The sequence below is a fragment of the Adelges cooleyi genome, unplaced genomic scaffold (assembly GCF_023614345.1).
Source record: "Adelges cooleyi isolate 19-005CV unplaced genomic scaffold, UGA_ACOO_1.1 ACOO_flye_CR_arks_rails_tigmint_CR_PRNA_247, whole genome shotgun sequence".
NCBI lineage: Eukaryota > Metazoa > Arthropoda > Insecta > Hemiptera > Adelgidae > Adelges > Adelges cooleyi.
This window is the reverse complement of record NW_026095912.1, coordinates 3724694-3739187: the sequence shown is the minus strand read 5'-3', so window position 1 is coordinate 3739187 and position 14494 is coordinate 3724694. Positions and strand designations below refer to the sequence as shown.

Sequence of the window (14494 nt, the reverse complement as noted above, 5' to 3'; positions counted from 1 at the left end):
CTATAACATACTTTACAACTTTTTCAAAAGTTGGTACTCAAAGTTTTTTATTAAGAAAACCCCCCAAAAAATGACACTTTGACTGTAGTAAATTCCTAGGTTTTTCTGCGTGAGTAAATAAACAATCAAAAGGACGGCAAATTATAATGTTCATCGACATTTATATCAATCACTTTATTATCAACCCAAATACTAAAAAAACCTTATAAGCACATTATTGCAATTACACAGATTTATATAAATTACACTGCATGACTGGTTCAAGGAAAAAAATGTTCTCAAATTTTCTTAATTTTTTGGTCATGGTCATATAGTATTTTTAGTTTAGAGTATCTTTGGCCATAAAAAGATTATTGAAAGTTCGTTTCTTATGTACATTAGTCTCAGCTTATCCAACAAAATTTTGCTTAATTTTATAAAGGAAGTTAATTTATATAACTTTTGTTGTGTATATACTACATATTAGGGGAAGACTTTTACTACTTACAAAGTACAACTTTTCGTGAAAAGTTTCAAAAATAAAGATAAAAAAGATGAGCTGAAAGACGGGCTTCTCACCCACGCCGAATTAGTGAGCCTAATTGATGAAAATTTTAATCTAGAACCCGAATTTGAGGATAAAATAAAGAATGAATTTAATGGTAAAAGTGTATTAGGAATATGCTTAAAGTTTGGTAACATTAAAAACTGTCATTTATTTTTAGATGGAGATTCAATTAACGCACTAATGTTCTTAGTGACCATATTAAAACATAAACCAGATGTAAGAAAACTGCTCACCGTAAAGCCAAATCTTACTCGACGGTTTATTTATGTTAAAATTTCTGTGTTGTTAACAAAAAACGTATTTAATTTATATTTAGGGCAGAGGTCTTGACAAGAAACAGTTAAGAAAATGCTCGGCTTTGTATAAATCTTATTATGCTCACCTTCCTATTGACGGCCTAATAGACTTACTTCAAACGGCACATATCGTTTCCGATGATTATGTTTGGCTATTAGATTTCGATCATGTCCGTGAGTGTAAAATTGTTATACTGTGAAATCATTTTGTATCACAATTAAATTTTAGTAGAAGAAAATAAAACCAAATGTTTAATAACTTGTTTTTAGAACCCGCTGCTAACGAGCTACAAGAGCTCTTAGTCTTTTGGTCAGAATATAATACGGCGGTCGACGAAAATGTAATATTGAGAAACGTTTAGATTTTTATTCTGTTTTTATAACATATCCATAATTAGTCATGATCAATAATAATGTATAATGATGATTTTTCAGTCGAAACATATCACTAGTGAAAATGTTAGAGATTTTATTTACGAGTTCTCATTGTTTGACTATAACAATAACGGTGTGATCAGCTATAATGAATTTTTCTTGCTTTCTAACAATTACTTGACTGAAGACGATACAAAAGCTGCTTTAAGTAATAATTATATAAATATGATATAAGTATTATATTTTATTTAGTCGTTTTTAATAAACATTTTGATTTTAACAGTAATAATTTATATAAGTGTATATAATTACATTATATAATATTATGTAATTGTACATTAGTAATATAATACTGTTACTAATGTACATTTTTTTTTTCTACGTATTTTATTATTTCTCGATTACATTTTTTGTATTATAAAATATATTAGACTTGTCCCGTATTCTAAAAAAAAAAACATTAAAATATATTTTTAGATTTTATTTGATTATATATATTTGTTTTGTTTTAGATACGTCCAAAACACCGGAACTTAAGTCGCTCGGTAAACTTTACAAACTCTCACAAGAACTAGGAGCTGTTTATGAGATCACTGAGAATCCTGACGGTAACAATAATTTTTGATATATATATGTTAAGTACTATAAATGTTATACGATAGTTAAAAGTTAACATACATGCCTGATTTGGTATATAACTAAATCAACTGTTTCTAGATAACTGTTCAATGACTTCTGCCACGTACTTGTACATGAAATACTATTTAATTTTTGAACGAAAAGAAAAAGAATGCGATGAAGAAGTGACAACGAATAAGTCAAATGTCATGGCAAATGAAAATGTGGCAATGGATGAAGCGTATGCCCAGAGCCTTAATAATGAATAGGCCATGGAAGATATAAATGTCCCGGACAACGTTGAAATGGCAATGGAAGAAACAAATGCCTGGGGAGATAATTATGGAAGGGCGTCGGTAGAAACTAAGGTCCAGGGCAATAATAATGGAAGAAACTAGTGTCCAGGGCAATAAATATGGAAGTGCAATGGAAGAAACAAATACACGGGGCAATAGTTATGTAAGGGCGTCGGTAGAAACTAATGTCCAGAGAAATAATAATGGAAGGGCAATGGAAGAAACAAATGCCGGGGGCGATAGTTATGGAAGGGCAATGGATGAAATAAATATCTGGGTCATTTATCGAAGGGCAATGGAAGAAACAACCGAAAATATGACAATGCCAGTTACAAATGAATATGAGGCAATAGAAGAACTATATGCCCGGCGCAAGCATAGATGGCTTAATAAATTGTTTGCGTGTTTTGGGAATCGTTGAAGAAGTATGGCAAGAACACTGAAGCAGTGGAGACGGAAAAATTATTATTAATTTTGTTTAACGTTTTATTACTGCTCCATTTTAATTATTTTGTCATAATCTTAAACTTGACTCGTATTTTAAATAAAGAAAACATAAAAAAAATTGTATTCCATTGATTTAAGTGTAGTTTTGGCAGATTCTTTTGAAATTAATCACATTATAAAAAAGAAGGATGGGAAACAATTTTTTTTTAAATTTATGAAATAATAACTTTTTATTATTATATTATTATAAACATTTGGCTAATCCGACATTCTAAGTTATGAGGTATTATTTTATTCAGTCTACAGATATAAAATAGCTAATAACAGATATAAGTATCCCAAATTAATTAATTGTTCTTCTCTTTTAATTTACGTTGGAATTCATTCTAACGTACTTTAGTTTGTTGTTGTTGAAAAACATGGTTGTGGACATGGGAGTTAAAGTACTTGGTTTATGAGTATACATATCTAAAAACTAGGTTTGGAGTTAAGTCAAATTTATTCTTGACTTCGTCTGGGATTCCTCAAGGTGGACATTTATCTCCCATGTTGTTCTCTTTACTTGTCAACGGTATTATTCATAATTTAGCTAACTATATATTACTATGGTATGCTGACGATATGAAGCTATTTATGCGCATCGATTCCCTGAATGACTGTGTTAAGTTACGAAGTGATTTCGATCGCTTTATTACTTGGTTTCAATCTTTAGGAATGATCCTTAATCTTGATAAGTGCCATGTAATGACCTATAGCAGATCTCAAAGTCCGATTATGTATACTTATCATTCCGATACTTACAATATGACACGTGTTTACACTGTCATTGACCTAGGTTTTAAATTTTATTGTTTGCTTGATCCTCAGCCTCATATTGAGACGATCTCTTGCCGTGCTTTTAAAACATTGGGTTTTGTAATGAGGATTACATCGGATTTAAAACTAAAAAAATCATTGAAAACGCTGTATTGCGCTTTAGTTCGTCCGGTTATTGAGTTTAGCTCTATTGTTTGGAATCCACATACTATTTACGACTCTTACTTAATAGAAAGAGTTCAACGTAGATTTTTGCGACACGCAGGTTTTTTATTAAATGTTCCACATGCATCTCATGACTATGCACCAATTGCAGATCTCCTTAACCTAAACTCGCTAGCTGATCGTCGAAAAACGAGCGAACTCAAATTTTTGTATGGTTTATTAATCCGTCATATTTCTTCTTCTTACCTTTTATCTTTATTGAACTTTAAAGTTCCTCCTAGGCGTACTAGATCTTATACTCCTTTTTCAATTCCCACTTGCAGCACCAACTATATTTCCAATGAACCAATGAGACGTATTATGTCAAATGCCAATGCCAACCCACTTTTTATACAACCCTAAATTATTTTTACTTGTTATTATGTTTTAATTTTATTGTAAATGCTGTATATGTAAATGTTATAACTTTTCTTTTTAAATTTAAGTGTTGTAACTACATTGTAAAAGGGTTATACCCGTTAAAATATAAATAAGTAAATAATGTGAACATGTTGATATCATAGTATTTTTGGTATTGTAAAATTCGTAATGTAATATTTTTATTATGTTAACAAAAAAACATATTATAATTTAATTTCATAGGATACTGCTAAAATCATGTTTAAATCAATTGAATACATTTTTGTTTTTGCTTTCTTTATTTAAAATACGAGATAATCCACAAGTTTTTTTAAATAATTGAAACAAAGCAATAAGAATACAAAATTTCAAATAATAAAAAAATAATACATTATTTCTTTTCCACTATTGTATCCATAAACTTTCTTTGGTGAGCTCAATAATAAATGCCATAGTTTCTTTCATCCACGACCAATCCATGGCCCATCTTTTTGATTTATTCGTTGTCGCGTTTTTGAAGCGTAAATAGTATTTCAAGTGCAAGAACGTAGCAGTGTTCAGTGAACATTTAACTAGAAACAGTTTTTTTAAAAGTATATCAAATTAGACATGACATCAATTAGGTACATTTCTTTATTGTATAACATTTATAAAATAAAATATGTAACTAAATATTCGTACCATCGTGATCAACTAACGCCTCATGATCGATTGGTTCTGTTTGCGCGAGGTGGTAGAGTTTAGCGACCGATTCAAGTTCCAGAATGCTAGAGTTATCTAAAATAAAAAATGTTCCTTAAAAGTAGTTAAAATCAAAAACAAATTATTTAAATATTTTTATTTAGAAAACGGAATAAGTCAAAAATATGATATAACATAAAAACTGTAATTCAGAAGTAATACGAAACATGAAGAAAAGCTGTACTTAGTTTTAGTTATTGTTATTGTATTGTATATATTATATTATATCTATGTATTACTGTAAAAATATCAAAATATTTATTCAAAACGATTAAATAAAATATAATGCTTTTATCATATTTATAATAATTACTTAAAATATCTTCTGTTAGTAAGTAATCTCTAGCTAGTGGTTTAAATTCATTAAAGCTGAGCACACCGTCACTGTTTATGTCATACAAAGAGAACTCCTCAATCGTATATCTAACATCGAGAGTAGTGAAACGCTGCGACTGAAAAATCATCATTATACCTTATTACTGATCGGAACTAATTAAAAAAATTTAGTTAAACTGTATACAAATTTAAGCGTTATTCAATATTACATTTTCGTTGACCTCCTTATTATATTCCGACATAAAGATTAGGAGCTCTTGCACCTCATTAGCAGGGGGTTCTATAAAAACGTTATCAAATATTTTTTTAAAAAATTTTTTTTTTATGCAATTATAGTAAATTTATTTTAAATTAATATAATTTTACACTTACGGACGTGATTCAACTCGAACAGTAACCCAACATAATTGTCGGAAATGATTTGTAACGCTAGAAATAAGTCTATTCGGCTTTCAATCGGAAAGTTAACATAAAAAGATTTATACAAAGCGGAGCATTTTCTTAGCTGTATTATGTCAAGACCTTTACCCTAAATATAAATTTAACACAGTTTATTTTTATAAAACAGAAACTTTAGCACACATAGGCTATTGAGTAAGATTTAGTTTCACAGAGAAACGGTTTCTTACATTCGGTTTATGCTTTAATATTGTCGCCAAGAACATTAGAGCGTTAACTGAATCTCCATCTAAAAATAAATTACTGTTTTTAGTATTAACAAACTTTAAGTATGTTTTTAAATACATTTTTACCATTAAATTCTTTTTTTATGTTTTCCTCAAATTCAGGGTCTAGGATTAAATCGTCATCAATTAGGCTCACTAATTCAGCATGGGTAATAAGCCCGTCTTTTACACCTTCTTGTTCTTTTTTTTGGAAAATTTTCAAGAAAATTTCTACTTCGTAAGTAGTCAAAGTTCTTCCCTAATATTAATTACAAAAAAAAAATAATAACATTAATTAACTCTCTTATGTATATTGTTATGAAGAACATCTTTTTGTGTATACTATTTCGGTATTACCTTCCAATCGTCAGATAACTTTTCCAGATTGCTCAAATATATCAATAGATCCGGTAAACTTTTATCATCGATCATAGCTACACCATCGAATTTGTAAACGCAGTCATTATCATTATTATAAAATTTTCTATCTATAAAATTCGATGTAAATTTAAAATGGTCATAATAATATATGCAGTATAAACTTAATATGCTGCAGGATATGGTCGGTTAAGAAAAATAAAATCAATTAACTATATTGATAGTACTTTATTTTTATTGTGATTTTGTTTTTCGACAACGTTGGTTTTCCGTCAAGAGAGCAATATCTAGCTGATAATAAAAAAGGATTTTATCCAAGTAATCCAGTACAGTAAGGTTTACGCACAATGGAATCAATGTATAGTGGGGACGAAGAGGTTTTAATAACAGTGATAAAACCACTTTCAAATAAACGCTTTGATGCAAATTTGTAAACACTAAAGCTCACTTTAATAAATTCTTACTGTGCTGTTTCAAACTGTGCTTGGTTTGGATATAACTGGTTTGCAAATACTAACTACTGATGCGCATCAAAACGTTTTTTGAAAGTGATTTTATCACTTTTAGTTGTAATGAATCCGGGAAACGCCCCGACCATACTGTACTCGCATTTTTAACATAAATTATTTTGGTTAATTATTAATTATGATTTGAAATCTTTAAGATAATATAGTTATCACATAGTAAAGTAATTGAAATAAAAGTTGAATAACCCTGACTGTCGTAATGTATGTAAAACTTGCTATCTATTTACTATTGTCGTTATCTATCAACCCATACTCCAACATTGTGATTCTGATATTATCATCATTTTGTGCTCTGTAATCTTCAACTAACTGAACGATTTTGTGGATATCGCTTTCACTTAATCCCAAGCTCTGCCAAACATCATATTATATGCAGTCTATGTATATAGGTCCTTAAAAATAACTAATGTAATTTCTGCTTAAGGTATGATTTTTTTTCTAATTTATTTTTTATTTTTGTATTATATATTTTTACTTACCCACGCTGCCGTAAACACGTATATAGAGACGATGAGAAGAGAAATGTTGAAATTCATAGTGTTTAGTACTTTTATGAAAATTCGCTTACGCGTAAAATAAAATAACCTTGGAACTGAGTACAACCAATGCGATTAAATAAATGAGTCGTTGTTATTTTTGTTGATAGCCTCAGTTTGCGTTAAGATTATAAGTGAATATGTACTTAATTATACAAACAATTAAAGTAAAAAAACACATGTTACACAAAACAACATATGTACTTGACGTAGGAAACAAACAATTTGAATTGTAACATTAAAAAAACTAATATAACTAATATTCTAACACAAACTAAAGGTATCTAAAAACAAGCAACTCGTGTTTGGATAACTACTAACGTTCAAGCCCGGATTAAGACCTCAAAGAGTCCGGGCCGATATTAAGTTGAGGCCCCCATCAATGAAAAACAAAAGATTTTGTTCTAATCCATGCTTGAACATTATACCATTAGTCACATTGGAGTACACATAACTATAATATAAAATCACACTTTTCAAAATGAATATTAGGTACCATTCATCAATTAATTTTTGTTTTATAAATACATTGTGTTTAAGGCCTGTTAAATAAATATATATACAAATTAAATGAAAATCATTACAGAACTTCAAATAACAAATATATTATTACATCATGTATGAAAATTAAAATAAATATATATAATTAAGTCTTGTATGTAAATATTTTTTCTTGCTTTTTGTGAAGCAAATCCTCTCAACGTTTCATCAAACCTTAAGTTTTGTAGAACATCATTTTCCGTGGATAAAATAATTAAGGACAATAGAAAATTATCTTGTGCTAACGAAGATCTATTCTTGTTTTTAATCGTAGCTAGCTTCGAAAATGATCATTCTGTAGTGCAATTGGTAATTGGAATAGTAAGAAAAATCTTAATAACAATATGAATGTTTGGGAAAATATTAATAATATTACATTCAGCCATCCACTCGAAAATTGTATGTAAAATATATATATAAAAATAAAAGATCGACATAATAATTTGAGGCTTCCCTTCCCCCCCCCCCTTAAATTTGACCCTGCTAACGTAAGCTACACAATGTGCACAATAACAAAAAAGATACTACATATAAGATACAATAAACTAGATTATGAAAACAATAAAACCAACAAATGTAAATACAAAAAATAACTTGTTATTTTCGTTGATGCCCCAGTTTGCGGTAAAAACATAGGCAAACAAATAGAGTAAAAAAAAAACCTTAACTCGAAACAAGATAAGTACTAGGTAATGAGAATAAACAATTTGAATAGCTTATCCTAAAAACTACTTGTGTAGGTATAGTGACTGAAAAACCTACTATTAACAATATTTTAACAGACACTAAGGTTATCTAAAACAGGCATCCCGTTTTTGGATAACGACCACGGTTATAATCGTATAGCAAATAATCGTAATAACGACTAACGTTAGCCACATGTTGTGCTTAAATCCTACATTTTAAGACAAAAAAGTTTAACATCATTGGTTTATACCCAACTCGTTAAAAGTTGTAGCCATTTAACGTTGTAAGTTAGTACCCTGTTAAAAATAACTGATATAGTTGTTCTCATTATGCAAACTAAAAAATAAAAATCATAGTGTTTGTATTCTGAACTAAAAAAAAATGTGAATTTACAACTTTTTATAACCATTTACTGATTTATCGTAAGACGTCACATTATACTTATGCAGGGTTGCACCAAATACTTATACAGAGTTAAACTTGTTAAAGACCCGCGATTTCGAGGTAGTGATAAAATCACATTCAAGAAAATGCTTCGATAAGAATCTGTGGATACTGGAACCAAATTTGGTAATTTCTTACTGTTCTGGTTTGGGCTGTGCTTGTTTTTATATATATATATAAGGCAAAATTAGCTGACACTTCCCCACCCAAAAATTAAAGGATGTAATAAAAAACTTATATCAATTTATATTATTTATCAAAAGTAATAGTAGAACTAAATTTTTGAATGAGTTGAATGACCATTTGCCAAGTTCTTTATAAAGATAATTGTTATATTATCTAATATAACAATAATTATATTACATATGTGTTGTTATTGATGATAAAAACCGTTTCAGCGATCTTCTAAAAAAAAAGTACTAAAACAATTTAAACGTTTTGGTAAACAATAGCGCACTAACCAAACACGGTTACTCGCACGACAAACGGAGGGTTAACTGGAGTTATATAATTAATTCTGCTCTGAAAACATTATACGCAGTCTTATAATATAGGTCTCTTTAAATGACAAATGTAATTTCTGTTTTAGGCATGAATTTTTTTTTCTAATTCTTAATTTTATTATCTATGTTTTACTTACCCGCGCTGCCGTAAAAAAGTGTATTGAGATGAAAAGAGATATTTTGAAATACATAATGTTTTAATTTATTTTAGTACTTTAACGAAAATTTGTTTATGTGTATAATTGAAAAACGTTGAAACTGAGTACAACCAAAGCGATTAAATGGATGAGTCGTTGTTGTTTTTCTAGATGCCTCAATTTTTAATAAGAATATAGGTGACTGTACTTGGTAATACAAACAAGTATAGTACACATGTAACACAAATCAAGATGCTACATACAAGAAGCTAAAATATGAAAACACTAAATCCAATATATGCAACTGGATTTGACACGTTTAAGTTTATGTATAATTCTCTCAAACGATACATTCTACATAAAGATACATTATCCTCTACATGCTGCATAGAACGAGAAGCACAGTTCAAACCAGCACGGTAAGAAATTACCAAAGTGGGGTCCAGTATCCACAAACTCGCATCAAAGGGTTTTATGGAATGAGATTGTTTAGAAACTTTGTATCGGCTGACTAATTTTAATTTAGATTTTTATACAGGGTCTAGAAGAAAAAACTCCTTGATTTTAGTGACGTGTTACTTTAAGTGTGAAGGGGGTACAGTAGAGGGGACCACGGCTTTGTTTTTGTTGACACATGCCGTTTTTAGTAAACAACATGACATGGTCAGGAGAACATCGCTTTTTTGCTGTTGAAGAGTTGCTTAAAAATGACGAATCACCAATCAAAACACGGTCAGACAGCGGTCTATTCGCATACGATTTGCGCTACATCGGCGAGATCAATGAGTTCTCTCTGCTGGACTCTGTATTTTACTTTGCTAGTTATATTATACTAGGTAGTTGTCTTATAACTTGAAGAATTGTGAAACAATCTATCCTTATGATAGGTAACGACTGCTAACTACTGTAGATAAAAGACTTGTATACAACCTTCTATCATGTGCTGAATTATATAGAACTAGTTAAGGTATATTAATCTATTTTTTTAGACATGCGATTTAGAGGTAATAATAAAATCACATTTCAGAAGACGCTTCGATGACAATCTGTGGATGCTGGAGCCGAATTTAGTAATTTCTTACTGTGCTGGTTTGGGCTACGCTTGTTTTATTCATATATAAGGCAAAAATAGCTGATTCTTACCCACCCAAAAGGTAAACGATGAAATAGAAAACTTATATCAATTTATATTATTTATCATAATTAATACTAAGACTAAATTTTTGATTAAATTGAAGGACTATTTACCAAGTTCTTTTTAAAAATAATTGTTATATTAAATAATATTACAATAATTATATTACATATGTGTTGTTATTGATGATAAAAAAAGTTTCAGCGATCTTCTTTAAAAGCAAATAATGAAACAATTTATATCAAACAATTTAAACGTTTTGACAAACAATAGCGCACTAACAGGTTTTTACACAGAGCTTTGCATTTAAATTCTACAAATTTTTCTATGAAAACCCAATTAAAAATCGCGAAAGCAACAATTAACTAAATATTAACTTTGAATAATTTTGTTATTTTTATTAGCATTTTAGAATTTTAAACATATTATTCTTAAAATACAGGATTTAAGCAGAACATGTGGCTAACGTTAGTCGTTATCACGGTTATCTACTACGGTTATAACCGTGGTCGTTATCCAAAAACGGGTTGATTGTTTTTAGATACCTTTAGTTTGTGTTAAAAAATTAGTTATATTAGTTTTTTCAGCCATTCTATACGCAAACTATTAGTTTTTGAGTAAAAAATTGTTTGTTTTCATTATCTAGTACATATTATGTTGTTTTGTGTTACATGTGTTTTTTTATTACTTTATTGGTTTGTATTATCAAAAACATAGTCTCCTATATTTTTACCGCAAACCTGAATCTACAAAAACAACAACACAATTATTTAGTCACATTTGTTGTATTCAGTTCTATGGTTGTTTATTTTACACGTAATTGAATTTTCGTTAAAGTACTAAAATAAATTAAAACATTATGTATTTCAAAATATCTCTTCTCATCATCTCAATATACTTTTTTATGACAGCGCGGGTAAGTAAAACATAGATTATAAAATTAAGAATTGGATAAAAAGTCATGCCTAAAACAGAAATTACATTAGTTAATTTAAATGACCTATATTATTAGACTGCGTAAAATATGAATGGTGTTATGCAAAAAGCAACCAACCAACAAAACTAAAATCTCGATTTTTTGGGGTTGGTTGCTTTTTGCATAACACCATTCATATGATGTTTTGCAGAGCGTCGGACTAAGCGAAAACGCTATCCTCGAATACGTTAAGTTAGTTGGCAAGTACAGAAAAGAAAATGATGTCGAGAACAGAATCACAATGGCGGAGTATAAGCGGAAGGACGAGGACTTGAGTAAATGGATATTTTACATAAATTACTATAGTCAGAGTTATTCAACTTTTATCTTATAGTATTTTATCATGAGATAATTGTATTATTTTAAAGGTTTCGTATTTAATAATAACAAATTACTATTTATGTTAATAAATGTTTTTGAAAGGTATATTTAAGGGGTTATTTTATGAAATCAAATGACTAACTATGTGTTAAGAATTTTGTGAGAAAATTTTTTAGCTTATATGATTATTTCATTGAAACAATAACTACAGCAAGAAATTTAAATAACCCAGTATATCTTTCATACATATTATGATCGCTGTGAGCCCCACTACACAGTATAAAGGAATGTGGAGAGTAATATTACCTTATAAACTGTAATTACCGCATAACTTTTTTTATTCAGGGAAAACCCCCCAAAAAAAGAAAAACTTATACTTTGAGAGTAGTTAATTTCTAGGGTGCTCTGCGTGTGTGAATTAACAATCAACAAGTATGAGAAAATGTATTGTTCATCAACAATGATGTCAATCAATTTATATAGTACGATCAATTCAAATCCTAAAATAACCTTTTATATACATTATTGTAATTAGGTACAATACCAATCTGAATATCCACTGATACAGATTCATATTGAAAAGTTTATATGAAAGTGATTTAATCACATTCAGCACTGATAATTCGTTTTAATCTGTGACACCACTGTTCTGCTTCTTTTATTATAATTACTAAAAAACTGAAATTTATAGTCACAAACAATTATTTTATTAATTAATTTTATAATAAGTTCTATAAGTGAGTAAAACTAATTTTACATAAATAATTTATGTTATAACTACATAAACTTAGCATAACCATTTTAAATTAACATCGAGTTTTATAGATAAAAACTTTCATACTGATAAAAATAATTCCATTTACAAGTTGGAATGTGTAGCTATGATTGACGATAAAAGTTTACCGGTTTTATTGATTTTTTTGAGCACACTGGATAAGCTAAGTGACAAATGGAAGGTAATACCGAAATACTATATACAAAAAAGCCAAAGAAAGCTAATTAATATAGTTTTTTTTATGTGATTAATATTAGCGCAAAACTTTCACTACTTTCGAAGTAAATCTTTTCGTGAACATTTTCAAAAAAAAATACGAAAAATGTGTTCTAGGTGAAGCCGAAGTTGAAAGCAAAATCCAAGGAGAATGCCAAGGCAAAGGCGAGCCAGACGGTCTACTTACCTATGCTGAATTAGTTGGTGAGCCTAATTGACGACGATTTATTCCTAGAACCTAAATTTTCGGATGAAATAAAAAATTAATTTAATGGTTATAACGTATTACAATATGCTTAAAGTTTGTTATCATTAAAAACTGTCAATTAATTTTAGATTTAAGATTTGATTAACGCACTAATGTTCTTGGCGACCATATTAAAACATAAACCAAATGTAAGAAAACAATTCGCCGTCTAGTCAAATCTTATTCAATGGCTTATGTGTGCCACAATTTCTGTGTTATAAAAATAAACTGTATTTAATTTATATTTAGGGAAAAGGTCTTGACAAGATACTGAAAGCCTAATTGACTTATTTCTATTGTTAAAAATCGTACCCGATGAGTATGTTGGGCTATTAAGGTTGGATCACGTCGACGATAGTGAAAATGTAATATTGATCTACGTTTATATTTGTATACTCTATTCACAAAATTTATATAATCAGTTCTGATCAATAATAATGTATAATATAATAATAATGTATAATATTATAATAATGATTTTGCAGTCGAAGTATTTCACTACTCTTGATGTTAGAGATATGATTGAGGAGTTCTCTAGGTTCGACGTTAACTGTGACGGTGTGCTCAGCTATTATGAATTTGAACCGTTTACTAGAAATTACTTAAAAACACACAAATTTTTATGTAATTATTATAAATCTGATATATGTATTATATTTTATTTAATCGTTTTGAATATAAATTTTGGTTTTAACAGTAATAGTCATTTATATATATATATATATATGTATATATATATATATATATATATGTATATAAATGCTTTACATCATATTATATTTTATATAGTTGTACATTACTAATACAATAATTTTATTAAAATATATTTTTTGACTTATATTACTTTTGAAATTGTATTATGTTTTAGATAATTGTCCAATACCGGAACTTAAATCGCTCGTTAAACTTTACTGGCTCTCGAAAGATTATTCAGTCATTTATGAGGTGGATCTTTTCGGTAAGAATTATTTATATTATAAATGTTATATAATTAAAAAGTACCAATCATGCCTAATTTGCTATACATAAAATAAAACTGTTTCTAGTAAACCGTTCAATGACCACTACTATGTTCTTTTACTTGAAATACTTTTTACGTTTTGAACGAAAAGAAGAAGAGGAAAAGAAAAGATTATTTGAAGAAGAAGAACAGAAAAGATTAATTGAAGAAAAAAAACAGAAAAGATTAATTGAAGAAGAAAAACAGAAGAGATTAGTTGAAGAAAAAGAACAAAAAAGACTAATTGAAGAAGAAAAACAGAAGAGATTAATTGAAGAAAAAGAACAGAAAAGATTATTTGAAGAAGAAGAAATGAAAACATTAAATAGCAAGAGAAAAGAAATTGTGGCAATGGAAGAAACAAACGTCTC

At 28.7% G+C, this 14494-nt stretch overlaps 1 protein-coding gene across 1 annotated transcript; it reads right to left on the bottom strand.

Annotated features, from left to right (window-relative positions):
• Nucleotides 1–5166: 5166 nt before the first annotated feature.
• LOC126836973 (uncharacterized) lies at nt 5167–7197 on the bottom strand. Its single transcript, XM_050570693.1, has 7 exons — nt 7086–7197; nt 6834–6957; nt 6059–6189; nt 5789–5960; nt 5666–5724; nt 5409–5565; nt 5167–5189 (listed from the first exon to the last, which is right to left on the bottom strand). The coding sequence occupies exons 1-7, from the start codon at nt 7140–7142 to the stop codon at nt 5167–5169; spliced, it is 723 nt and encodes a 240-aa protein (XP_050426650.1). The 5' UTR covers nt 7143–7197.
• Nucleotides 7198–14494: the final 7297 nt, after the last annotated feature.

Coding starts and splice junctions, on each gene's coding strand:
- LOC126836973 (XM_050570693.1), bottom strand. CDS start 7,142: ATGAATTTCAACATTTCTCTTCTCATCGTCTCTATATACGTGTTTACG. Junction 6,958..7,085: donor ACGTGTTTACGGCAGCGTGG/GTAAGTAAAAAT, acceptor GATGTTTGGCAG/AGCTTGGGATTAAGTGAAAG. Junction 6,190..6,833: donor GTTGATAGATAACGACAATA/GTAAATAGATAG, acceptor CGAATTTTATAG/ATAGAAAATTTTATAATAAT.